At 49.9% G+C, this 27,820-nt stretch overlaps 1 protein-coding gene across 2 annotated transcripts in view; it reads left to right on the top strand.

Moving 5' to 3' along the window:
• Positions 1-27,820, top strand: part of ZFR2 (zinc finger RNA binding protein 2) — a 353,820-nt gene that overhangs the window by 106,657 nt on the left and 219,343 nt on the right. For both annotated transcript variants that reach the window (XM_033954204.1, XM_033954205.1), the window contains exons 6-7: positions 4,452-4,634; positions 12,116-12,341. In XM_033954204.1, coding sequence (XP_033810095.1) covers positions 4,452-4,634; positions 12,116-12,341 — 409 coding nt within the window. The remainder of the gene's footprint in view (positions 1-4,451; positions 4,635-12,115; positions 12,342-27,820) is intronic.

The following is a 27,820-nucleotide window of genomic DNA, read 5'->3' on the forward strand; positions in this document are numbered from 1 at the left end:
TTACTCTCCTCACCGTCTGGCAGCGGATGCATTTCTCCTCGACTGGTCCAATCTGTTCCTGTACGCTTTCCCTCCTCTGCCTCTCATGTTGAGAACCTTGTTCAAGCTCAAGAGGGAACGAGCCACCATGATTCTGATTGCTCCACGGTGGCCCAGGCAACATTGGTTCTCCCTTCTACTTCAACTCAGTTCCAGGGAACCTTTTCTTCTTCCACTGTTTCCTTCTCTGCTTACACAGCATCAGGAGACCCTTCTACATCCCAACCTCCAGTCTCTGCACCTGACAGCTTGGTATCTCTCGGGCTGACTTCTCATGATACTCTTTTGTCTCAGCCCGTTCGTTCCATTCTAGATGCCTCCAGGAAACCAGCCACTTTGCAATGTTACCATCAGAAGTGGACACGATTTTCTTCCTGGTGTCTTCTTCATCATCTCGATCCCACATCCCTGGCAGTGGAGACATTGTTGGATTATCTGCTTTCTTTGTCTGACTCTGGCCTTAAGTCTACTTCCATCAGAGTCCACCTCAGTGCCATTGCTGCTTTTCATGAGCCGGTTCATGGAAAACTTCTCTCAGCTCATCCCCTGGCGTCCAGGTTCATGCGGGGTCTTTTCAATGTAAAACCACCTCTTAAAGCCCCTCCTGTTATCTGGGATCTCAATGTGGTTCTTTCCGCCTTAATGAAGCCTCCATTTGAACCTTTGGCTACCACTTCTTTCAAGTTTCTCACTTGGAAAGTACTTTTCCTTATTGCTCTTACCTCTGCCAGGAGGGTCAGTGAGCTACATGCACTAGTTGCAGATCCACCTTTTACGGTCTTTCATCATGACAAGGTGGTTCTGCGTACACATCCAAAGTTTCTCCCTAAGGTTGTCTCTGAATTCCATCTCAACCAATCCATTGTTCTGTCTGTCTTCTTTCCGAAGCCTCACTCTCATTCTGGGGAACAGACTCTGCATACTTTGGACTGTAAGAGGGCTCTAGCTTACTATTTAGAGCGTACGAAACCCCACAGATCAGCTCCCCAACTCTTTCTGTCCTTTGATCCGAATAAATTGGGACGTCCTGTTTCTAAACGTACGTTGTCTAATTGGCTGGCAGTGTGCATTTCATTCTGTTATGCTCAGATCGGACTGACACTGGAAGGTTCTGTCACGGCCCATAGAGTCCGAGCTATGGCAGCATCTGTAGCTTTCCTCCGTTCCACTCCTATTGAGAAAATCTGCAAGGCTGCCACTTGGTCCTCAGTTCATACTTTTACATCTCATTATTGTCTGGATGCATTCTCCAGACGGGATGGACACTTCGGCCAATCTGTTTTGCAAAATTTGTTTTCCTAATGGCCAACCTTCCCTCCATCCCTCTTTTTGTTAGCTTGGAGGTCACCCATCAGTCAAGAATATGCTGCCTGCTTGTCCTGGGATAAAGCACAGTTACTTACCGTAACAGGTGTTATCCAGGGACAGCAGGCAGATATTCTTGTGTCCCACCCACCTCCCCGGGTTGGCTTCTTAGCTGGCTTATCCTAACTGGGGACCGCGCGCCTATGTCGGGCGGGAAGGCACTTGCGCGTGCAGCCTACTAGAACTTTCCAAGTTCTTAGAGTGCAATCACTCTAAAATTGTCCGTACCGGGGCTCCGTCGGTGCCGTCACCCATCAGTCAAGAATATCTGCCTGCTGTCCCTGGATAACACCTGTTACGGTAAGTAACTGTGCTTTCTTGACAATAGGGCTGTCTCCCTTTAGTCGCATGGTTTCAGAAGGAATCCACTCTGGATTTTTCATTCTGCCTCTATAGTACTTAACTGATCAGTTTAGTGCCCTCTACAGTTTTTTCTTTCTGCACACATGGATGCAGTTGTGTGTGTTCTGCTCTTCCCATTTTATTGTTTTAATTCAATGTAATTTTGTCCCCTTTTTGGGTAATTTAGTGCTTAGAACAATTTTAAAGCTCTGCCTGCTTGAGAATTCACAGACTTCGGTCAGTAGCTGACAGGTTGAGCCCTTTGTGGGTAACGGTTAGCCAGCCTGCATAGTTTTCTCCAGAGCTTAGGGCTGTCCCTTAGGTGGTCTCACCTTCTGTTAATCAGGAGTTGAGCGCAGGCTGTTGGGTGCTGAGGCTGTTGGAGGCTCAGCAGTGTCTCGCAGGGTGCCGGCTGCATCTGATGGTCCGCAAGGTCGAAAGTATAGGCAGACATTGGAAACTGACTGGCAGCTCAAAGATCAGCTTTGTAGAAACATTCCCAGCTTTGTGGCAGTGATTCTTCTCCTCTAGCTATTATGTGAGAGCTGAATGCAGACTTCTAGCACTTCTAACTGATCCTGTTGGGTTATGGTGAGTACACAAGCTGACACCCTGTGAGAGACCTTGGAGGAGGTGTGAAAAGTGGGGTTTTGAGTGTTTCTGATTATTCCTCTTTGTTTCCTCTCCTGAAAAAAACCTAAAATCACCATTTTTAAAGTTTGGGAAATGTGAAAAATATTGCAATTTTGGCACAAATTTTGTGACAGTGGCCATCTTGGATTTTTAGCGATTTTAATTTCGAAAGCTCCCTGCTTCTTCAAATCTGCAAAATGTGCCTTGAAACTTGCTGGGATGGAGTCCTTGGGCTCTCTTGTGGATTCTTGCCAGGACTGCGCAATTTTGTAGCTTTTAGAGCGTTTTTGCACCGTGTGTGCAGGTGGGGGTGGGGCCCGCAGTGTCCAGCTTAGCCCCTTCCCTGCTGAAGCAGGTGACCAAACATTCAGCTAGCCTGGCGGGGCGGCCTTCGTGTTTTTGTGGCTCAGCACGGCTGGTAATTCCATCCATCCAAGCTGCTGACCCTGTGCAGCCTCAGAAAGTTCAGTTTCGCCACATTTCACCATTTTTGAAGTTTTTGCGCTCTGGATTTTGGACCACTGTGTTTTTCCCCCTGCGCAGTCCCAATCCGTGTACATGGCATCTCTTAGGGACATTACTCTTTTGGATATGTCCTAGACTCACCCGGCCATGATGCTTGCGCTGCTTGACCCTGATCTGCGGGATCCGGGTGCGGATGATTTGCTTGCTGACCCCTTCTTTACAAGTGCAATGTTTCCTGGGATGGGAAATCAGGGACTGTGTGTTGGATCTGTGGATCCCTCTGGGATTTTGGGAACCTGGGAATACTCTCATGAGCTTGTGCCTATTAGAATTTGTGGCTTTGCCAGATCTTTACGGGAGGTCTTTTTGTTCTGTCCATCGACTCCGGCCACTTCTTTTTTCTGGTTTTGTGGTGTATACTTGCTACCTTCCTCTGGTATCCTGCTATGTGCATTCTGGTCTTGGAGCATTTTAATTCTTCTGAGTGCTCTGACTTTTGCTAGAGCTATGCCATGCTGGAATTTTATGGCAAGGAAGTGTCAGCAGCTTTGGTTCAGCCCAGGGTGGATTTTTGATAGTGCAGGTAGCAAAATGTACCTTTCCCCCCCCAAGGTGGGTGACACAGCTGCCTTAGGCATTAAAGCTGCTTTGGCGACATTTTGTGTCACGCATGTCATGTTCAAAAGCGCGCTCTGACAGTGTGACAGTGGTTCCTTCTTTTCCATTTTGTTTTGGCGGGCACTCTGTTTCTGCTTCTCCAAGTTTGTTTCTTGGATGTCAGCCAGCCCTTTTTGGCCTTGAATAATTCTGTAAATATGTTCAAAGTGCAGGGGGTACTTTCTGAGCTCCTTTGCTGCTGTGGTTGGCTGCTGTGGTTGCTGCTGTTGGCTGTTAATTATTCTAATGCTCCTTTTAGAGCAGAACAATTGATTCTTGGGAATGTCCCCATTGGTGACCCTACTTTATGTTCTGTGCTGGAGCTCTTTGTGCTTGGGTGCTAACTGCAGGTGGTGCTAGAGTTCCCAGTGAAGTAGAGGAGAGTCGCAGAAAAAATCTGGAGTGGATTCCTTCTGCATATGACACGCGGCCATTGGGAGATAAATCACATGTTTAGAATGTCTCACCTATCTGCAGGAAAATATATTATCAAGGTAAGGATATAATCTCTCTAAAATTTTCTTTTTAAAATGCAGTGTTAGATGCCTCTTCTGCTCAGGCTAGCTGGGAATGCTGTGGTGGTAGTAATCGCAACTCCTGAGTGAGAGAATTAGTTATTATACTACACCACTAACTATTGGCCACTTTAGGGCCCCTGACTGCAGAATTCAATAGGCTGTAAAATCTGTGGATAGTTGCTCAGGTCCCAAGCCCTGGTTCTTACTAAGTTGGAAGTCTAAAGATAGAAAAAAAAAACCTGCCATTCCCCTAACCCCCACCCCTCCAAAAATGTTAGGTTTGTTTAGTTTAGAAGAAATAATACTTTCATCTAAGAAAATGACCACTGAATCGTCAAGCCAACCCAGATAATTCTCTTTTGAAGGTTTGATGTTTACTAATATGTTTCATAGAATTGTAAGTTGTGTGGATGTATTTCGCTCTATTTGTAGACTTATCGTGAACATTTAGAGGGACAGAAACACAAAAAGAAAGAAGCTGCCCTGAAGACAGGGAACCAGCTGACAACTGGCCCTCGTGGGATACAGAGCCAACTTCGCTGTGAGCTTTGCGATATTGCTTGCACAGGAGCAGATGCATACACTGCACACATCCGTGGTGCAAAGCACCAGAAGGTAATGGGAGAGAGATAATAATACCACATACAATAGCATGTAGTCAGCTTGAAATAATATAGATGAGCAAGAATTATGGTATACTACATTTAAACATAACAGAATGGCAACAAAAATGACTATGAAGGGCTTCTACTGTGACGTATGTCACTGCCTTTTACCCTTATCCTGCAGACAATAGGAATTAGTAGTGGTAGATTGAGAAGGTTTGGAAATGGTGATCACACTGTTACAGAGGTAATTTATAGACTTTTAGAAAGCAAATCAGAAAAGTGATTCAAATAATGATTAAAGTGAATAGTTCAGTTGTTGGTCAGCAGTACATTTAGCGCTAGTTGTTTGCATTATTGATTTTGCAATTATACTTTACACTTAGTGAACAAATTATAAAATACAATTGCCGTATATATTTGAATATAAACCGAAATAATCTTCTCCCCCCCCCAAAAGGAGGAAGAAAAGTTGATTTGAATATAAATGGGGGTGGGTTGTGTGTGTGTGTTTTATATTCAAGTGCCCTACCTTCCTTTCCTCTCTCCCTCCTTCCCTCTACTACCCAGCCCTCAATGCCCTCTACTGGCCTGCCTGAAGCCCTGGTGGTCCAGCAGTGAGCCGGGACAGGAGCGATTCTTCCTGTGTCCTGTCCTGCTGACTCTAAACCACCCCGCCTCCTTCCCATCTCCCTGACCCCTGTAGACCTTACCTTTAAAACCCTGGTGGTCTAGCAGTGAAGCAGGGCAGGAGCGATCTTCTTACGTTCATGCCTCTTGAGAGCCACCATCAAAATGCCTGCCATGAGACTGCAATGGGAACTCACAGCAGGCATTTTTGATTGTGGCTTTCACAGGGCAGGTGCATAGGAAGATCGCTCCTGCCCTGCTTCACCACTAGGGCTTTAAAGGTAAGGTCTACAGGGGTCAGGGAGATGGGGTGGTTTAGAGTCAGCCGGGACAGGATGCGGGAAGGATCGTTCCTATCCTGGCTCACTGCTGGACTACAGGGCTTCATGCAGGCCCATGGGAGGCCTGCAACAGGTCCGGGGGCGGAGGGGTGCGCAGACCAGAGGATGTGAATATAAACTGAGACCCCCATTGTTGGCTCATTTTTTGGCCTAAAAATCTCAGTTTATATTGGAGTATATACGGTAGTTACGCATGCATGTAAAATCAATGAGCTGCAAATTATAGTACCAATCAATTATTGGCACTAATTGACATCAATTAGCAGTCTTGCACATAGATGCCCTAAGTTGGTAATCTGTATACTATGTGCAAAATCCAAAGCACATAAATGCAAGGTGGCTGTAGATCTTGAAGGGGGCAGAAACAGGTCAGGGGCATGCCCACACTTGGGTCCAAAGCTTATAGAATACTAGCTTGGGCCTAAGCCATTGAGCCAGCATAAGTGCTTGTGCCTAAAGTTAAGCGTATAACAGCAGACTTACAGTACACTAGTGTTTTTTAACAGCAATTGCTGATATAGAATTTGTGCTTGGCATGCATCATCCCGATACCTAACTTTAGGAAATCTATAGAGAATTATAGAAACATAGAAACATAATATTTAAGTTAAACTTATTTCAGTTTTCACAGGAAATGGGAAAAGGTAATGGATATTCAGACTGTCATATATAATTTAAACATTTGTGCTTCTGCACTCTTGTATAAATATTCTAAAGTTATGCCTATTAAAAATATACAACCCTAAACCATGGCATTGTGGGGCAACCTACATGGAATAGCTGCTACATCCTTTAACCATCTTATTGAAAAAATTAAGCTAAACCATTTTGGTCTTTATCCCAGGATAATCCGGCAGTATATTCTCACAGATGGGTGACGTCATCCACTGAGCCCAGGTATGGACAGTATGAAAAGTGAACTTTTAAAGTGCTCGCGACTATCTGCACCATGCATGCATGACTGTCTTCCCACCTGAAGAGGCTCGCAGTACCTTAATTCTTTGTTTTCTGTGGAGTGAAGAAGTATCTTTTTGGCTTAACTCCTTTCAGTTGATGATGCCTTCCTGCTTCGCGTATTTTTCTTCTCTTTTCATTTGTTCTTGTTTGAAGTGTTCTGGGCATTTTTTTCATCAAAATTGAGTTTAATTTTGTTGAATTAATTTTCTTGTCCATGTCAAAATCTTTGACGGGTTTTAAGAATTGTGGTAGGTGTTAGCGCTCTTTCTATAGCTGACCCTCATACCTGGTGTCTTCAGTGTTTAGGCCTGGGACACAGCAGCGAGATTTTGTTCTCAGTGCTCATCTTTAAAGTCGCACTCACTTAAAGCCCATCGTGCTCAGCGGATGCAGTTGTTCGGCACTAACATGGACACCGCTAGATCTTCTCAGCTGTTGTCATCGAAAACTCCAGCATCGGGAAAGCCAGCTAAGAAGCCATCTGCTTCCAAACCAGTGTCACAGGTCTCTGCAACATCGAGTCCCTTGATGCAGACCAAACAATGATGCCACTGCTCACCAGCTTCACAGGTTGTCTCTCCTCCATGTTCGAGCTCACCCACTCTGAGACAATCTGCTGCATCAATGGTACTGGCCATCAGTACTGGTGCCTTCGTTTCGAGAGAGACTCAATTAGTTCTTTCAGAGGGAGCTTGGTGATATATTTAAACTGCACTGCCTGCCGGTGCTACTATCGACTCCCTCGGTACCAGCCCAGCTTGAGCATAGCGTTACAAGGTACTGCTGTTAGCTATCCATTGGAGCATCGCACTCCTCCGGACTCTCCTATGAGGAATCATCGTTCTCCATCTCGATGTACAACCTCCAGGCATCAATCTCCATATCAATATACTCACTCATCACATTGATGCTTCTTCTCGACACATCAATGATCAAGGTATTGTCGATCCTCATCATGTCGATCTCAGACTTTAAAGCGTAAGAGGGGCTTCCAGTGACATTGCTGACCGAGATGGAGGGTTAGAGAGACTGAGCTGTGACTCCTCACAGCGATTAGCCTCCCATTTCCCCCATCTAGCAAGCGCGCATTGGGCCTTGGCTGAGACCCAGAGATTGGTGGAACAAGCTGCGATACCGCTATACCAGCGAAGAAAAAATCGAAAGTGGGCAGAACGCTGGAAGATAGCAGTGAGAAAGGAGGCCTGGGCTGTGTGCGCGGGACCTCCGCAGCATCGGGGCGTGAGTCCGGCGAGAGTGCATCCGAGGAGGATTCAGAGCTTGGAGCCTCCCCGCAGCTGCGAAGGGCGGACCAGGCAGGGGCTATTACGAAAGCAGACCTGCAGAAATGGGCTGATGATATCAAGCTGGAGGTTGTGGCTGTAGAGGGGAAGATCAAAGAGGCAGTTAAGGAGGTCCGGCAGAACTTTGCTGACTTGGTTGGGAGGGAGGACACGGAGAGGCGGATTGGAGAAAATGAAGAGGTGGTCCAGGCACTTTCGTACTCTGTGGGGACAGCACAGAAAGACATTGTGGATTGCTAGTCTCGGCTTGAAGACCTGAAAAATCGCTCCAGGCGTAACAATGTGCGCATCCGCGGTGTCCCAGATACGGAGGAATTCGGAGACATCAGGCAAGTGATGCAGGAGCTGTATCAGTATGTTTTGGGGCGGAGGAGGAATTTGCGTCAGGGGTGAGGGCCTTGAAGGGTGGACAGGGCGCATCGGACCCTGGGACCCAGAAAGTATATCATTTCCCAGAAAAGGAGCACCTGGTGCAGAAGGCGAGAGACATGGGGACTATCCAATGGAAAACTCACTGGGTTGAAATTTTTCAAGACCTTTCAGCCATCACCCTACAGAAACGTAGGGAATTCTGGCCACTTTTGGAGGTGCTAAAGAAAGCTAATGTGCTGGCTGTTCCCCTTTGGACTTCTGGTCACTATCAATGGGGTGCATAGGAGAGTGACCAAGGTAGCAGAGTTGAGAGCCTTACTGCAGAAAGAGGGTTTGTTATTATCTTGTCGAGGTGTGTGCGTGTATTGTTGAAGGTGGTCCTGATCTTAGTAATCTTGTTTTTGAAGTGGTCTGCAAGTTGGGTAGCTGTTAGTGGATGGTTTCCTTGTGCGGCTAGGAAAGGTTTGGTATCAGTGAGGTTTTTTACTAGTTTGAATAGTTTTTTTTGTGTCTAGGGCCTCCAAGCCTACCAGTTTGGAGTAGTAAGCTTTTCGTTTTTCCTTGAGTTTGATCTTATATTGTTTGATTAGGCTTCTCCATTGCTATTTTAGTGTGTTCTTGGTTCTTTTTTTTCCAGTCTCTTTCCAGTTGTCTGCAATGCTTTTTGAGTTGGAGAAGTTTGGTATCGAACCATTTGTCAGACGGTCTGCAGATTCTGTATTTTGATTTTACTGGTGCTAGCTCATTCAGGATTGTTTCACTTAAGGTTCACCATTGGGATATGAATTCTTTGGGGTCTATGGTATCGATTGCGGGGTCTGCTTTGTCCCAGAATGTGGTGGGTTTGATTTTTTGGCGGGTTTTGAAGGGGATTTTGAGGGGTTAATGTTTGTTATTGCATTGAGTCCAGTTGATGTTGAAGATGTATTTATAATGGTCTGACCAGAGGGAGGGGTGACAGGCCCCGTTTGAGATGTGGATTTCAAGTGTGTGAGGGTGTTGAGTCATGTATGCAGCAATATCTAGTTGATGGGGTTGAGGGTTAAGAATCTGGTAGGTTAGTGCTTTGAGGTATGAGAGTATATTTTCAATTTGTTTGGAGGTGTGGTCTTCTAGGTGGAGGTTTATGTCTCCAAGGAGCAGGTTATGTGTTGACGTTAGAGAGTTCTGGAAGATGAAGTCTTCGAGTACTTGTTTTTTGGCGATCCATTTTCCTGGTGTTATGTAGCAGAGAATGCAGGTCATGGTGCCTTTGAGTGTATCATCAGATAGTTGGCAGGCTAGAAGATCCAAGTGGGGAATAGAATATTTGTCTAGAACTTTTATGTTGAGGTTGTTTTTGACTAGGATGGCCAAACCTCCCCCTCGCTTTTTTTCTTGGCAGACCATCTCTAATTTGTATCCCTTAGGGCAGAATTCTGTTATGAAGGGGTCTGAGTCGGAGGTAAGCCAAGTTTCGGCTAGGAACAGGCAACTTAGCTGTTCTTTAACTATCCAGTCCTTTATTAGGTCTGCCTTTGGGCCAATCGATCTAATGTTCATATATGCACAAGCTATTGAGGTGTACATTGTATGGAGATTGGAGGTACATTTTGGGTGGAGGAAGTTTTTTGGTTGTGGATGGGGGTTGTGAGCTGTTGTCCTTGGCTTAGGAGGTGGTCTTTTTCCCCAACTGGGAAGGATGCTTTTATGGGTGAATGTTGAGCAGTCTATCAGATTTCTGGGTGAGTGGAGTTTCCTGGATAGTTGGAGATGTCTGTAGGTTTCTATCATAACTGGGATTGGGGATATATAGTACCCTGCCGTTTTCCAATTTGTTAAGAGCAGGAAGAGTAGTAAGAGGACGTGCATGAGTTTTGTTGTGCAGGGTGTCATTATGTTATTGTGTGAGGGGGTAGTTCTGCCTCTGCCTGAGAGCTAGACATGAGGTGGAGGTTCCGGAAAGGGTTGGAGCTATATTGGAGGAAGATTGGAGTGGGATGGAGGCGCTATGGCATAAGAAGAGGGGTAATACAGTAGAGAGGTAGTTGGTCTGTTGGGTTTGGTAGAGTTAGGGCCTGAAGTGGCTTCTGGCATAGAGTCTGTGGAGAGGGAGGAAGAAGGCGGCTCCCTTCCTCTCTACCCTACTGGGCTGGGATTGCAGCTGTGCTCTCTTGTGGGCTCTTTGCAGGGCTGGTAAGTTGGTAGAGTTGGGGCCTGATGTGGCTTCTAGCGTTAGAGTTTAGAGAGAAGAGAAGAAGTCGGCTCCTTACCTCTCAGCTCTTCTAGGCTGGGACAGCAGCTGAGCTCTCTTGAGGGTTCAATGCAGGGCTGGTGAGTCGGCTGCTGGAGTAATTTGTGTTTTCTAGATCAGCGTCCTCCGTCTCTTCGCGCTGTTGCTTCGCAAAGGTGCGTGTCGTACGCCTTTGCCGGCGCGCCGAATGGCTGCGCGCCGTTACTGCCGCTAGAATTTAAAGAAAAGTTTCCTCTCCCAGCTGGCTGTGGGGAGGAGGCGGAGCGAAGCTCACACGCCCGGCAGGCAGGGGTCGATGGCTTCCTTCCCTGTAGTGGCGTGTGCTGTGAGTGAGATTCCAGCTTTGGTCTTGGACCCACCTTTTACAGTTTTCCATCATATAAGGTAGCTCTCCGCATCCACCCTAAATTCTTGCCTAAAGTAGTCACAGAATTTCATCTAAATCAATCAGTTGTGCTTCCAGTATTCTTTCTAAAGCCATATTCGCACCTGGGAATATGGCTTCATACCTTGGACTTCAAACGAGCCTTGGCTTATTACTTACAATTCACTAAGCCACACAGAACATCTCAACTGTTCATCTCCTTTGATCCTAACAGATTGGGATGCCCTGTAACCAAGAGAACTAACTCCATTTGGCTTGCAGCATGTACTGTATTTTTCGTTCTATTAAACATACCCGACCATAGGACGCACCCCCCTGTAGAGGAGGAAAACCCAAAGAAAAATTCTGCCCACCACCCTGCCCTGTATCCTGTCCACTATCTGGTGATCTAGTGGTAGGTTGGTACAGGGTACAAGGCAGGTCTAGTGGTAGGCAGCTCCTTCTCCCCCCCCCCCCCGCCCGGGCAAGTCTAGCGGTAGGCAATTCCCCCGGATACCTTTTTTTAAATCCCGGCAGTCTAGTGCGCTTTCCGTGCTCCTGCCTCGCTGGACGGCTGCTGATCTCTTCCGGCAGCAGCAGAGTGGCGCACAAGACATGTGTGAGCTTTTCACATGTCTGCCTGGTCCCGTGCCTCTCTGAATGGCTGCCGTCAGTTCTCGCGGGACTCCCATTGATGAAATCTGCAAAGCAGCTACTTGGTCCTCAGCTCATACTTTCACGTCTCACTTTGGCCAAGCAGTGTTACAAAATCTATTCTCTTAATTGGCCAACTCTCCCTCCATCCCATTGCAGTAAGCTAGGGAGTCCCATCTGTGAGAATATACTGGGATAAAGCATAGTTAATTACCATAACCTCCCATCTCCCCTGGTTGGCTTCTTAGCTTGCTTACTGAACTGAGGTACTGCAAGCCTCTTCGGGTGGGAAGGCAGTCATGCATGCACGGTGCGGATAGTTGCGAGCACTTTAAAAGTTTTAAAGTGACAGTTCACTTTTCATATTGTCCGTACTGGGCTCCGTGGATGATGTCACCCATCTGTGAGAATATCTGCCTGCTGTCTCCAGATAACACCTGTTATGGTAAGTAACTTCTTTTTTGCTATCATCTACTCTATTACTGTATAATATAGGTATAAAAGCCATATTTGTAATACATTTCTGTTCCTAAATACAGTTTCTTTGGATGTGTGCAGTTTTACTGTAGTTTGAGGTGTCTGAAATTGATGGCTCATCTGAGCTGCCTGCCTTTTTTTGATTTATTGATGTGCTTTTAGGTCATCAAGTTGCACACGAAGCTGGGCAAGCCTATTCCGTCCATAGAACCAGTCTTGCCAAATTCTGGATCGGGTTCTACAGCTGTCACACCGAGCAAACCAGCTTCTTCAGTCACTGCAGCTGCCACGCCAGTGAAGCCAGTAGCCATAGCAACTAACAGTACAATAAGCAAAAGTAAAACCATACCTCCAAAGAAACTACTCACTGCAAAAATAACATTTGTGGGTATGTTTCTTTTAAAACATTAAGTCTTTTTTTTAGTTTGTGCTGCTGAAAGGATTCCAGGTAGCATCATTAAAATAATTATCAAATTGTGTAATGTATGTACATTTATTATGGTATGATCATAATGTTTAAAGTCAGTACTGTTTGAAGCTAGGACTGCATTTTGATTAATATTTTTAATTGCATAATTAAAGGCAAGGACGTAGCCAACAGTCATATTTTTTTTTTGTTTTGGGTGGGGAAAGGGAGCACATTGCCTTCCCTGCATTAGGTATCATACCTTTGCTTGTGGGAATGTCGCAGCCCCATCAATTGAAGAAATCCACTGCCAAAGCTGCCCCTTTTCTCCTCAGATTGCCTCAGGAGTGAGGAAGTCGGCAGTATGCCTCCAGCCACTGACTTTCACTCCCCAAACATGCTCAATTCATGCATGAACTGTGTATGCTCAGGGAGAGCCAGCATCAGTGGCTGGATGCATACCACTGACTTCTTACTCCTGAGGCAGTATGATATGGAGTGGGTGACTCAGGCAATAGATTTTATGGGCACTGGCTTTGGCTACCCCACCAGTCATTTGAACAGGTGCTGCAGCTTTGGAGGAGGCCTGAGCCCAGGTCTCTAAGGCCCCCCATGACTATGCCACAGATTAAATACCAATATCTTCTGTATCGCCTAGTAGACTGGTATAGTCCTTACAAATTGGTTATATACCTCACTGCTACCAGCAGGTGGAGACTGAGAACAAATTTGTATATCAGGATAACTTCCCCTCTTGCAATCCAGTCTTCCTCAGTTTCAAAGCTTATGTGCTGGTGGCTGGAGGTTCTGTGTCCACTCCGGGGGTCTCGGGGGGTGGGAGGGGGTTCCCTCGACGTCTTTCCCTCGACGTCTTTCCCGATGCGGCCCCAGGCAGCGGCAGTTTTGTCCCCTCTACTCCTCTCTTGTCCAAGTGCCTGAGGGTGTCTTGAGGTGAGGATTTTTGCCCAGAGGAGCAAGATGTTATTGATGAGGATTTGGACCCTTGGGGAGATTTCCAGGATCCTCTTGGGGGTTCAGATTCCATCAGCGAGGGGGTTTGAGCACCCCTCTGCTGGCAAAGATGTGTCTGTGGTGCGCATTTTTCAGTGGGAAACACTTCATGAGCTAATTCTTCAGGCCTCCTCAGTTTTGCACTTTGAGGACACAGTTGGAGGCCCCCGTGTATGGTGGACCACTTGCTTAAGGGGATCTGCTCTGTTTCACACTCTTTTCCAATGCATCGGGATATTCAGTCCATTATGCTTGCACAGTGGCAGGTGCCGGAAGCTCCCTTTTTGTTTTGCATGCTCCATGGCCCGCCTGTATCCTATTCCTGAAGGGGATAGGGACACTGAAGTCGCCTGTGGTGGACACGGTGGTCTCGGCCATCTCTAAGAGGCATACCGTGCCTGTTGAGGGCAGTGCGGCCTTGAAGGACCTGGAGAAGCTTAAACTGGAGTCCCTCCTTACACAGAGTTTTGATGTGGCAGCTCTGGCAGTCCAGGTGGCAATGTGAGGCGGACTGGTGTCTCAGGTATGTTTTTGCTGGACCGAGCATGTGCTTGACAGCATGTGCTTGACAATCTGAGGATTGGGAATTGCTCAAGCGTGAGGTGGCAAAGATTGAATTGGGTGCTTCTTATCTTTCAGATGCCATGTATGACCTCTTATGAGCTTCTGCCAAGTCGTTGGCGTATGCAGTGGCAGCTCGCCGTACCTTGTGACTTTGCGCTTGGTTGGTGGATTTGGCTAAGTTGACAAAGTTTCCTTTTAAAGGATCTTTCTTGTTTGGTGAGGACCTGGACAAGTTGGTTCAGACTTTCACTGATTCTAAAGTGCCTTGTTTTCCTGAGGATAGGCTTAGGCCGCTGGCTCGAGGTGGGGCTGCTCGTGGGCATGATTTCTGCTGCTTCTGTCCTGGTTGAGGGGCTGCCTCTTTTCAGTCTCCTGGGCTCTCTAGAGGCAGGTTCTTCCAGTGCAGGCAGTCCTTTTGGTAGCGCCCCTGCTGGATCCCCTGCAGCCCGTCCTGCCCAATGACTCCTTGCCGGCGTCTGTCTTGGTTCCGGTGGGTGCCCTGCTTAGGGATTTTTATCCAAAGTGGGCAGACATCACGTCAATCAGTGAGTTCTGGAGGTGATTCGGGACAGTTATGCTCTGGAGTTTGCCCATTCCTTGCCGTTTTCTCGCTTCTCCCTCCCAGGTGGCGTGGAAGCAGCAGGCTTTTCGCCAGACCCTTCAAATATTGGTAGATCTCCACGCGGTGGTTCCAGTTCCCCCCCAGGAATGGGGCACAGGTTGGTACTGGATTTGAAGGGGGTGAACAGGGCTCTTCACGTGCCTTCTTTCCGCATGGAAACTCTGCGGTTTGTGATTCTGGCAGTTCAGCCAGGTGAGTTTCTGACTCTAGATCTGACTGAGGCCTACTTGCGCATTCCTATTCGAGCCTCCCATCATCGCTTCCTGCGCTTTGCGAACTGGGGGCAACGTTATCAGTTCTGTGCACTTCCCTTTGGTCTGGCCATGGCTCCGCAGATGTTCACCAAGGTGATAGTGGTTGTTGTGGCGGCATTGCGAAAAGAGGGCATTCTAGTTATCCCTACCTTGACGACTGGTTGATTCGGATTGTGGAATTTCTGCAGTTGCTGGGCTGGGTAGTCAACCTTGCCAAGCACCGGCTGTCTCCCTCTCAGTGCCTGGAGTATCTAGGTGTGCTGTTCACCTCCTTGGGGAAGGTCTTCCTTCTGGAGGCCTGGGTAAACAAATTGCAATCTCAGATTCACCTGTTTATGGCGTCCCGGTGTCCTCCAAGTCTTGGGGTCAATGGCTGCTTCCTTCGATGTCATGAGGTGGTCTTGGGCCCACATGCGTCCTCTCCAGTATGCTCTTCTTCGGAGGTGGTCGCCTCAGAGGCACAATCTGGATCACCCTGTTCTGCTTTTGGGCTTAGCTTGAGGCAGTCTTCGTTGGTGGCTCCAGATCCCCTATCTTGTATAATGGGCGAGTCTGGATCAGCTGCAGTGGACGGTGCTACTCACGGATGCCAGTCTTCTTGCTTAGGGAGCTGAGTGTCTTGGTCACTCAGCTCTGGGCACCTAGTCTACGGTGGAGGCTTCTTGGTCGGTCAATATCTTGGAGACCAGAGTCATCTGTCTGGCATTGCTAGCCTTCCAGTCCTTTCTGATGGGCAAGTCAGTCAGGGTTCTTACCTGCTAATTTTCTTTCTGTTAGCCTGTAGACTGGTATAGTCCCCCATCCTGTCTGTCTTTGTGTGGTGATTGCGGGTTTTTGTTTTGCTCGCGTGCAGATTTTGGGTTTTTCTGCGGGTTCTAGTATTTTTCTAGGGCCGAGGAGTTTTGAGAACCTTTAGGGTCTGCTCATTTGTGAGTTAAAGTTGTGCTTTCAAAAAAACAAACAACAAAACATCCTGAGTCAGTGCAGATATGAAGGGAAGCTTTTAATTAGCTTTAATTGATTTTTATTATTAACTGGTTGTTTTGTTTTTCCCTTGTAGCACTTTAAAGGGATTGAAATAGCATTCATTGTGTGCCCAACGAGCAGTGAACATGGCCGGCGTGTGCACGAAGTTGTCCAGCTACTGTGAGGGGGAATCCTCATTGGCTTGGGTGCCAGTGAGCAGGATTCCCCTTCGTGTGTGCGCACCGCTCATTGGCTGTAGACAGTGGGAAAGCCCGGGCTTCTCCTACTGCCCACACGGATTTCCCTAGCCGCTGACAGTCAGGGAAACAAGGTTTATCCCAGGACAAGCAGGCAGCATATTCTTTACGCATGGGTGACGTCACCGACGGAGCCCTCGGTACGGACCTTTTTAACTAGAAAGTTCTAGTTGGCCGCACCGCGCGTGCGCGAGTGCCTTCCCGCCCGACGGAGGAGTGCGTGGTCCCCAGTTTCTTCGTTTCCGCGGAGCGAAGAAGACGTGTGTTTTTTCAACTCCGTTGAAATTCTCTTTTTGCCTTCCCGCTCGCGTTATTTTTTCGTTTTATTCACCTTCGGGTGCTTTTTTCTTTCAGTTTACAAAAAAAAAAAAAAACAACTTTCTTTTTTGCTTTATTTTTCGTTTCTGCCCCGGCGGGGCCTGTTGTCACTATCCAGGCCTCGGGGTTTGATTTTGCGGAGGCCGTGTTCCCATTCATGCCCCCGCAGCCGGGTTTTAAGAAGTGCCAGCGGTGTGCACGCCCGATCTCCCTCACTGACCCACACAATTGGTGTTTACAGTGTTTGGGACCGGAGCATCGGGCGGACTCCTGCACCCGCTGTGCCACTCTTAAAAAACGCACTTTGAAGAATCGTCAAATCCAACAAAATCTACTTTTCGGCACCGGCCCGGCTATGGACTCGACTTCTTCACCTGCGGCACCGTCGAAATCGGCACCGACCACTTCGACACCGCCTGAAACGACATCGGCGCCACCGGCGCCAGGTAAGCCGGCTAAGAAGCCTTCCACCCTTGAGCGCCCTCCCACCTCGGTGGCGACACCAGTCCTTTCGGCTCCACGCCGACCCAAAAAACGCTCCGCCCCGATATCGGTGAGTGCCTCGTCATCGGCCTCCTCATCGCCGGGGCGTAGAGCGGCACCCATGGAACCAAAACAGAAAAAAGTGGTTCCGGTGCCACCCCTGGATGACCGCATTGCGGCCATCCTCCAGGATAAGTTGCAGGAACAACTCCAACAGCAACTTCAGCAGCTCTTGCCCTCTATCTTGGCACCGCTGCTTTCGGTACCAGACCGGCCCGAGCCCCGCACCGTCCAACCGGTATCCACTCCATCGGTACCTTTGGACTCCTCCATGCCCATTCTCTCGGCGTCGCATCTCCATACCCATGCCGAGACTATCGCCTTGACGACGACCGATCTTCCTCAGGACTGAACAGGGCACCGGTCTTCCCGGGACCGAGACAGACACAGGTCTTCATCCCCCGGTACCGTCTCGGTACGCTCAGGCAAGTCTTTGTCTAAAACTCACCATACCGAGCCTTCCACTCCGGTCTCTCGACACGCACACACCGATGTCAGAGACCCAGACCTATGGGAAGAATCCCCTCCCGGTACCGAGGAGGATGCATCGTCGTCGGACGAAGAGCCTTATCCCAGGACAAGCAGGCAGCATATTCTTAACGTATGGGTGACGTCACCGACGGAGCCCCGGTACGGACCTTTTTAACTAGAAAGTTCTAGTTGGCCGCACCGCGCATGCGCGAGTGCCTTCCCGCCCGACGGAGGAGTGCGTGGTCTCCAGTTTCTTCGTTTCCGCGGAGCGAAGAAGACGCATGTGGTTTCAACGGCTGTTGAACACTCCTTTTTTGCCTTCCCGCTCGCGTTATTTCTGATTTTTTCTACTTTTTTCCTTCGGGTTTTCTCTTTTCTTTCTAATTGGTAAAAAAAAAAAAAAAAACAACTTTCTTTTTTCCTTTATTTTTCAACCGGCCCCGGCGGGGCCTGTTGCCATCATACAAGCCTCCGGCTTTGATTTCGCGGAGGCCGTATTCCCCTTCATGCCCCCCCAGCCGGGTTTTAAGAAGTGCCAGCGGTGTGCACGCCCGATTTCCCTTTCGGACCCACACAACTGGTGCCTACAGTGCTTGGGTCCGGAACATCGGGCTGACACCTGCACCCGCTGCGCGACTCTCCAAAAACGCACACTTAAAAATAGACAAATCCAGCAGAATCTCCTCTTCGGCACCGGTTCTGCTATGGATCCGACCCCGACGTCGACGGCACCGCCGAAATCGGCACCGTCAACATCGACACCACCTGATCCTTCTGCGGGGTCGATAGCGCCAGGTAAGCCGGCTAAGAAGCCTTCCACTTCCCTCGAGCGCCCTCCTGCCACGGCGGTGACACCGGTCCTTCCGACGTCCCGCAAGTCCCGTAAGCGCTCCACTCCGATAACGGTGAGTGCCTCTTCATCGGCCACCTCATCACCGGAGCGTAGAGCGGCACCTATGGTACCGAAGAAAAGTAAAACGGTACCGGTGCCCCCATTGGAGGACCGTATCTCGGCCATCCTCCAGACCAAATTGCAGGAACAGCTACAGCACCAGCTTCAGGAACTGCTTCCAACCCTGCTGGCACCACTCCTTCCGGTACCGGTCCGGTTCGAGCATCGCACCACTACGCCAGTGGCCACCTCCTCGGTACCGATGAACACTTCGATGCCGGTCTTATCGGCACAGCCTACACTCCAGACCTGCGCGGCGGAGGACCCCTCCCGGCCCCAGGATCGACATCAATCGTCTCGGGACCGGGATCAGCACCACTCCTCCCGGGACAGAGATCGGCACCGGTCTTCATCTCCCGGCACCGTATCCATGAGATCTGGCAAGTCCCTTTCTAAAACCCGCCATGCTGAGCCGGCCATCAGGGACCCTGACTTATGGGAGCAATCCCCACTCGGTACCGAGGAGGATGCCTCTTCCACTGATGAGGAACCCTCCATGGCTGAATCCACCTCCAAACCCGAGCAGTCCTCATTTACGAAATTCCTTTGGGAGATGTCTGGGGCTCTCTCCATCCCACTTGAGTCCGACTCCAAGAAGTCCCAGGCCTTTCTAGAAGCCTTGGACTTCGATCAACCCCCCAAGGAATTTCTCAAACTCCCCGTCCATGATATTCTACGGGAGACGTTTTATAAAAATTTGGAGAATCCCCTTACTGTTCCAGGTGCCCCTAAGAAACTGGACAGTTTATACCGGGTCATCCCTATCCCAGGATTTGATAAACCCCAGTTGCCACATGAGAGCCTCCTGGTAGAATCCACTCTCAAAAAATCTCATGGTTCCAGTGTCTATGCCTCCACCCCTCCTGGCAGAGAGGGTAAAACAATGGACAAATTTGGAAAGCGCCTGTACCAGAATGCCATGCTGGCTAGCAGAGCCAACAATTACTCATTTCATTTTTCTTTTTACATGAAATATCTGGTACAACAACTTTCTGCTCTGCAAAAGTATATCCCTGAACGCAAGGTTCCATTATTTCAGCAACAAATTTCCACCCTTCTTCAGCTTAGGAAATTCATGGTACGCTCAATCTATGACTCCTTCGAGCTCTCCTCCCGAGCTTCTGCTCTGGCAGTGGCCATGCGACGCCTTGCCTGGCTGAGGGTATCTGACCTTGATGTGAACCACCAGGACCGCCTTGCCAACGCGCCCTGTCTTGGTGATGAACTTTTTGGGGAGTCTCTGGATACCACGACACAAAAACTTTCGGCTCATGAGACGAGATGGGACACCCTCATTAAGCCTAAAAAGAAGACTCCGCCAACACGACCATACAGACCTCAGTCCTCTTACCAACGTCGTTTTTCTGCTAGGCCACTTAATCCTCCTCAACAGCAGTCTCGTCGGCCTCGCCAACAACAACAACAACACACTCAGGCTCGCTCGCAATCTCACCAGACAGCCAAGCCTCTCCCTCAAACTAAGCCTCCTCAGCCCTTTTGACTCCTTTCTCCAGGGCATAGCCAGTCTCCAACCCTCGCTGCCTCTGCCTCAACCTATCGGGGGCCGCCTCACCATCTTTCTACGACGCTGGGAGGCCATCACATCAGACCTGTGGGTTCTAAACATCATCCGTCACGGATACTCACTAAGGTTCCAGACTCTTCCTGCAGACCATCCTCCCGTAGAGTCTGCTTCTCACTCCTCCCAAACTCCACTCCTCCTCAGGGAGGTCCAATCCCTCCTCCTTCTCAATGCCATCGAAGAAGTTCCACCAGACCAAAGAGGTCAGGGTTTTTACTCCCGCTACTTCTTGGTACCCAAGAAAACAGGGGATCTTCGTCCTATCCTCGACCTCAGGAACCTCAACAAGTGTTTGGTCAAGGAAAAGTTCAGGATGCTCTCCCTTGCCACACTTTATCCTCTTCTGTCTCAACACGACTGGCTATGTTCCCTGGACCTCAAGGAGGCCTACACTCACATCCCAATCCATCAGGCTTCACATCGCTACCTCCGATTCCAGATACTGAATCACCACTATCAGTACAAAGTGCTACCCTTTGGTCTCGCATCATCACCCAGGGTGTTCACCAAGTGCCTGATTGTGGTAGCGGCCTGTCTCAGGTCCCACAACCTACAAGTGTTCCCCTACTTGGACGATTGGTTGGTGAAAGCAACAACCTCTCCACTTGTGCTGCAATCAACTCACCACACCATCTCTTTCCTCCATCTCTTGGGGTTCGAGATCAATTATCCCAAGTCGCATCTGCTTCCCACGCAGCGCCTTCAGTTCATCGGAGCACTTCTCGATACCAACTTCATGAGAGCGTTCCTTCCTGCCGACCGGCACCGGACACTGCTTCACCTCTGTCGACAGGTGCTCCTCCAACCATCCATCCCTGCTCGCCAGATGATGATTCTTCTGGGTCACATGGCCTCGACAGTCCATGTAGTTCCTCTGGCGCGACTCCATCTGAGGATACCACAATGGACCCTCGCCAACCAATGGTCACAGACCAGGGATCCTCTTTCTCATCCCATCTCTGTGACATCGTCTCTTCAGCGATCTCTTCAATGGTGGTTGAACTCCTCAAATCTTTCCAGGGGCCTCCTTTTTCATCCGCCCCCTCATTCCATGATCATCACCACAGATGCCTCCCCCTATGCATGGGGAGCTCACATAGGGAATTTACGCACCCAGGGACTCTGGACCCCTCAGGAGCGTCAACATCACATCAATTTCCTGGAACTCAGAGCCATGTTTTATGCTCTCAAGGCCTTCCAGCACCTTCTCTATCCTCAGGTTCTTCTCCTGTGCACGGACAATCAGGTCGCCATGTACTACATCAACAAGCAAGGCGGCACCGGATCTCGTCTCCTTTGTCAGGAGGCCCTCCGAATTTGGACCTGGGCCACAGCCCACAATCTTTATCTCAAAGCGGTCTATATCCAGGGCGAACAGAACTCCCTGGCCGACCAGCTCAGCCACATCCTTCAACCTCACGAGTGGACCCTGGATCCTCCCACTCTCCACTCCATCTTTGCTCGCTGGGGCACTCCGCAGGTGGACCTCTTTGCAGCTCCTCACAACCATCAGCTGCCCCAGTTCTGCTCCAGACTCTTCTCTCCACATCGTCTGGCCCCGGATGCATTCCTTCTCGACTGGACGGATCGGTTCCTCTATGCCTTCCCTCCACTTCCTCTGATGTTGCGGACCCTGTTCAAACTCCGCAAGGACAGAGCCACCATGATTCTCATCGCCCCTCGGTGGCCCAGGCAACACTGGTTCTCCCTCCTACTTCAACTCAGCTCCAGGGAGCCCATTCCTCTTCCTGTATTTCCTTCTCTGCTTACGCAGCAACATCAGTCTCTGCTACATCCCAATCTGTCTTCCCTCCACCTGACAGCTTGGTTTCTCTCGGGCTGACCTCTCCAGAAAACCTGTCTCAGCCTGTCCGTCGCATTTTGGATGCCTCCAGGAAACCCTCCACACTCCAATGTTACCATCAGAAATGGACCCGGTTCTCCTCTTGGTGCCTCCTGCATCATCACAATCCCACCTCATTGGCGGTGGAAACTGTACTGGACTATTTGCTCTCTCTGTCTAACGCTGGTCTCAAGTCTACCTCGATCAGAGTCCACCTCAGTGCCATCACTGCTTTTCACGAGCCTATCCTTGGAAAACCCCTCACGGCTCATCCTCTGGTTTCCCGGTTCATGAGAGGCCTCTTCAATATCAAACCACCTCTTCAGCCTCCCCCGGTCGTCTGGGACCTCAATGTGGTTTTGTCAGCCCTCATGAAACCCCCCTTTGAGCCTCTTGCTACTACCTCGCTCAAACTTCTCACATGGAAGGTGCTTTTCCTCATTGCCATCACCTCTGCCAGGAGGGTTAGTGAGCTACATGCACTGGTCGCCGATCCACCGTTTACTGTTTTTCACCATGACAAGGTGGTTCTGCGTACCCATCCTAAATTCCTTCCTAAGGTGGTTTCAGCCTTTCACCTCAACCAGTCCATCGTGCTACCGGTCTTCTTCCCAAAACCCCATTCTCATCTTGGGGAACAGGCTCTTCACACGCTGGATTGTAAGCGTGCCCTGGCGTACTACCTTGACCGTACCAGGGCTCACCGCTCCTCTCCTCAACTTTTTCTGACCTTCGATCCTAACCGTCTGGGTCACCCTGTATCTAAACGAACGCTGTCCAATTGGCTTGCTGCCTGTATTGCGTTCTGTTATGCTCGGGCCGGCCTGTCGCTGGAAGGTGCTGTCACGGCCCATAAAGTCAGGGCTATGGCTGCTTCTGTGGCTTTCCTCCGTTCCACGCCTATTGAGGAAATCTGCAAGGCGGCCACTTGGTCTTCAGTTCACACATTCACTACTCACTACTGTCTGGATGCCTTCTCCAGACGGGATGGGCACTTTGGTCAATCTGTGTTACAAAATTTATTTTCCTAATGGCCAACCATCCCTCCTCCCTCTCTGTTAGCTTAGAGGTCACCCATACGTTAAGAATATGCTGCCTGCTTGTCCTGGGATAAAGCACAGTTACTTACCGTAACAGGTGTTATCCAGGGACAGCAGGCAGATATTCTTACGACCCACCCACCTCCCCGGGTTGGCTTCTTAGCTGGCTTATCCTAACTGGAGACCACGCACTCCTCCGTCGGGCGGGAAGGCACTCGCGCATGCGCGGTGCGGCCAACTAGAACTTTCTAGTTAAAAAGGTCCGTACCGGGGCTCCGTCGGTGACGTCACCCATACGTTAAGAATATCTGCCTGCTGTCCCTGGATAACCCCTGTTACGGTAAGTAACTGTGCTTTCGGCCCCCGATACCACATCTAAGCCTGAACAATCTTCCTTTTCTAAATTCCTCAGGGAGTTGTCGGGGGCTTTATCTTTGCCTCTGGAATCTGACTCTAAGAAGTCACAAGCTTTCCTGGAGGCATTGGATTTCGATCAACCTCCCAAAGAGTTCCTAAAGTTGCCCGTGCATGACATCCTATGGGAAACTTTTTATAAAAATTGGGAGAACCCACTGACTGTCCCTGGGGCCCCCCGTAAACTGGATAGCCTATACAGGGTTATACCAATCCCGGGATTTGATAAACCCCAGCTGCCTCATGAATCTCTCCTGGTGGAGTCCACCTTAAAAAAGTCTCAGGGCTCGAGTGTTTATGCCTCTACCCCTCCTGGCAGAGAAGGCAAAACAATGGACAAGTTTGGCAAGCGACTCTACCAGAATGCCATGCTTGCCAACAGGGCTAACAACTACTCATTCCATTTCTCATTCTACTTGAAACATCTGGTCCTGCAACTCTCCGCCATGCAGAAGTACCTGCCGGAACACAAGGTTCCACTATTCCAGCAGCATATCTCCAGCCTGCTCCAACTGAGAAAATTTATGGTGCGCTCTATCTATGATTCTTTTGAGCTCACCTCCCGTGCATCTGCCATTGCTGTGGCTATGCGCCGCCTGGCCTGGCTCAGGGTCTCTGATTTGGACATCAACCATCAAGACCGACTAGCCTACGCCCCCTGTCTTGGGGATGAATTATTTGGAGAGTCCCTGGATACCACCACGCAGAAACTCTCAGCCCATGAGACCAGATGGGACACTCTCATAAAACCTAAGAAAAAGGCTCCACCTGCTCGTCCTTACAGACCACAGGCCTCATATCAGCGCAGGTTCTCCGCTAGGCCGCTCAATCCACCTTCACAGCAACCTAGGCGGCCCCGTCAACACCAACACACCCAGGCTCGTACACAGTCTAATCAACCTGCCAAGCCTCTTCCTCCTACCAAACCATCTCAGCCCTTTTGACTCCTCTCTCCAGGGCTTAGCCAGTCTTCCACCCTCCTTGCCTCTTCCTCAGCCAATCGGAGGCAGGCTCCACATCTTCCTCAGCCGTTGGGAGGTCATCACATCGGACCAGTGGGTCCTCAACATCATCCGCCACGGCTACTCTCTCAACTTCCAGACTCTCCCACCAGACAATCCTCCCGTAGAGTCTGCTTCTCATTCAACTCAAACCCCCCTCCTCCTGAGGGAGGTCCAATCCCTCCTTCTTCTCAATGCCATCGAAGAAGTACCTCCGGAACAAAGAGGCCGGGGATTCTACTCCCGTTACTTCCTAGTTCCAAAGAAGACAGGAGAGTGAGTGCCAGTGTTCCCTCTAAGCTGAGCAGGTGTCCTCCAGCTGCATTGCTACCACTAGGGGGTGGAATATTTTCAGTCGCTAAGGACAGGTATGTTCCCTGGAGTCCTGCAGAACTTGCATGTCCCTCACAATTGAAAAATGTGACAGTAAAACAGCACCCTCTATTGGTGAGACTGTGGGTGGAGGACTCCTGCTCAGCTTAGAGGGAACAGTGCCTCCGTCCCATTCTCGATCTCAGGGACCTCAACAAGTGTCTAGTCAAGGAGAAATTCAGAATGCTCTCCCTTGCCACGCTCTACCCTCTTCTCTCTCAACAAGACTGGCTATGTTCCCTGGACCTCAAAGAGGCCTACACTCACATCTCAATCAATCCGACTTCTCGTCGCTACCTGCGCTTCCAGGTGCACCACCGCCATTATCAGTACAAAGTGCTACCTTTTGGCCTCGCTTCATCACCCAGGGTGTTCACCAAATGCCTCATTGTGGTGGCGGCCTTTCTCAGGTCTCACAACCTCCAGGTGTTCCCCTACTTGGACGATTGGTTAGTGAAAGCACCTACGTCTCCACTTGCGCTACAAGCCACTCATCATACCATCTCTCTCCTCCATCTTCTGGGGTTCGAGATCAACTACCCCAAGTCGCATCTGCTTCCCACACAGCGCCTTCAGTTCATTGGAGCAGTTCTCGACACCACCCTAATGAGGGCGTTTCTCCCCTCCGACTGTCAACGGACTCTGCTCCACCTTTGCCGTCAGGTGCTCCTTCATCGCTCCATTTCTGCCAGACAGATGATGGTCCTCCTGGGCCACATGGCCTCGACGGTGCATGTGCTTCCCCTGGCGCGACTCCACCTCAGGACACCCCAATGGACTCTGGCCAACCAGTGGTCACAAACCTCGAATCTTCTTTCTCATCCCATCTCTGTGACACCGTCTCTTCAGCGATCTCTACAATGGTGGTTGAACTCCTCAAATCTTTCCAGGGGCCTTCTTTTCCATCTGCCCCCTCATTCCATGATCATCACCACGGACGCCTCCCCTTATGCATGGGGAGCTCACCTGGGAGATCTACGCACCCAAGGCCTTTGGACCCCGCAGGAGCGTCTACATCACATCAATTTCCTAGAACTGAGAGCCATGTTTTACGCTCTCAAGGCTTTCCAGCACCTTCTCTGCCCTCAGGTTCTTCTCCTGTGCACAGACAATCAGGTCGCCATGTACTACATAAACAAGCAAGGCGGCACCGGGTCTCGCCTCCTTTGTCAGGAGGCTCTCCGCATTTGGACCTGGGCCACGGCCCGCAGTCTCTTCCTCAAGGCTGTCTATATCCAGGGCGAACAGAACTCCCTGGCCGACAATCTCAGCCGCATCCTTCAACCTCACGAGTGGACGCTGGACCCTCCAACACTCCACTCCATCTTTGCTCGCTGGGGCACTCCGCAGGTGGACCTCTTTGCAGCTCCTCACAACCATCAGCTGCCCCAGTTCTGCTTCAGACTCTTCTCTCCTCACCGTCTGGCCCCGGATGCATTCCTGCTCGATTGGACGGATCGGTTCCTCTATGCCTTTCCTCCACTACCTCTAATGTTGCGGACTTTGTCCAAACTTCGCAGGGACAAGACCACCATGATTCTCATCGCTCCTCGGTGGCCTCGCCAACACTGGTTTCCTCTCCTGCTTCAGCTCAGCGTCAGGGAGCCCATTCCTCTTCCTGTGTTTCCTACTCTATTTACACAACAACGTCAGTCTCTGCTTCATCCCAATCTGTCTTCGCTCCACCTGACAGCTTGGTTTCTCTCTGGCTGACCTCTCCAGGAAATCTATCTCAGCCTGTCCGTCTCATTTTGGATGCCTCAAGGAAACCGGCCACCCTCCAGTGTTACCATCAGAAGTGGACCAGGTTCTCCTCTTGGTGCCTCCGTCATCATCACAATCCCATCTCTTTAGCGGTGGAAACTGTACTGGACTACTTGCTCTCCCTGTCCAATGCGGGCCTCAAGTCTACCTCAATCAGAGTCCACCTCAGTGCCATCACTGCGTTTCATGAGCCTATCCTCGGAAAACCTCTTACGGCTCATCCTCTGGTTTCCCAATTCATGAGGGGCCTCTTCAATGTCAAACCACCTCTGAAGCCTCCTCCTGTCGTCTGGGACCTGAATGTGGTTTTATCAGCCCTCATGAAACCCCCTTTTGAGCCTCTTGCCACAACTTCGCTCAAACTTCTAACATGGAAGGTGCTTTTCCTCATTGCCATCACCTCTGCCAGGAGGGTTAGTGAGATGCATGCACTGGTCGCTGATCCACCGTTCACTGTTTTTCACCATGACAAGGTGGTTCTGCGTACCCATCCTAAATTCCTCCCCAAGGTGGTCTCGGCTTTTCACCTCAACCAGTCCATTGTGTTGCCTGTTTTTTTCCCGAAACCTCATTCACATCCTGGGGAACAGGCATTACACACTCTTGATTGCAAGCGTGCCCTGGCTTACTATCTTGATCGTACAAGGGCTCACCGCTTGTTCCCTCAGCTCTTCCTGACCTTCGACCCTAATCGCCTGGGTCAACCGGTCTCTAAACGGACGCTATCCAACTGGCTTGCTGCTTGCATTGCGTTCTGTTATGCTCGGGCCGGTCTGTCACTGGACGGTGCTGTCACTGCCCACAGGGTGAGAGCTATGGCCGCTTCTGTTGCTTTCCTCCGTTCCACACCCATTGAGGAAATCTGCAAGGCGGCCACCTGGTCCTCAGTTCACACATTCACTACTCACTACTGTCTGGATGCTTTCTCCAGACGGGATGGGCACTTCGGCCAATCTGTACTTCAGAATTTATTTTCCTAATGGCCAACCATCCCCCCTCCCTCTTTGTTAGCTTGGAGGTCACCCATGCGTAAAGAATATGCTGCCTGCTTGTCCTGGGATAAAGCACAGTTACTTACCGTAACAGGTGTTATCCAGGGACAGCAGGCAGATATTCTTACGTCCCACCCTCCTCCCCGGGTTGGCTTCTTAGCTGGCTTATCTTAACTGGGGACCACGCACTCCTCCGTCGGGCGGGAAGGCACTCGCGCACGCGCGGTGCGGCCAACTAGAACTTTCTAGTTAAAAAGGTCCGTACCGAGGGCTCCGTCGGTGACGTCACCCATGCGTAAAGAATATCTGCCTGCTGTCCCTGGATAACACCTGTTACGGTAAGTAACTGTGCTTTTCCTCACCGCAGATGGTGCTGAGGGATTCCCTTGCCAATGCAGCTGCTGCTGCCTGAAGTTCTGCTTTAGCGCCTGGCCTATATAGGCCTCTTTGCCACTACAGGCCTCAGGGGAGATCTTCTATGGGCTTTTCGTCAGT

The sequence above is a fragment of the Geotrypetes seraphini genome, chromosome 8 (genome assembly GCF_902459505.1).
Source record: "Geotrypetes seraphini chromosome 8, aGeoSer1.1, whole genome shotgun sequence".
Classification (NCBI taxonomy): Eukaryota; Metazoa; Chordata; class Amphibia; order Gymnophiona; family Dermophiidae; genus Geotrypetes; species Geotrypetes seraphini.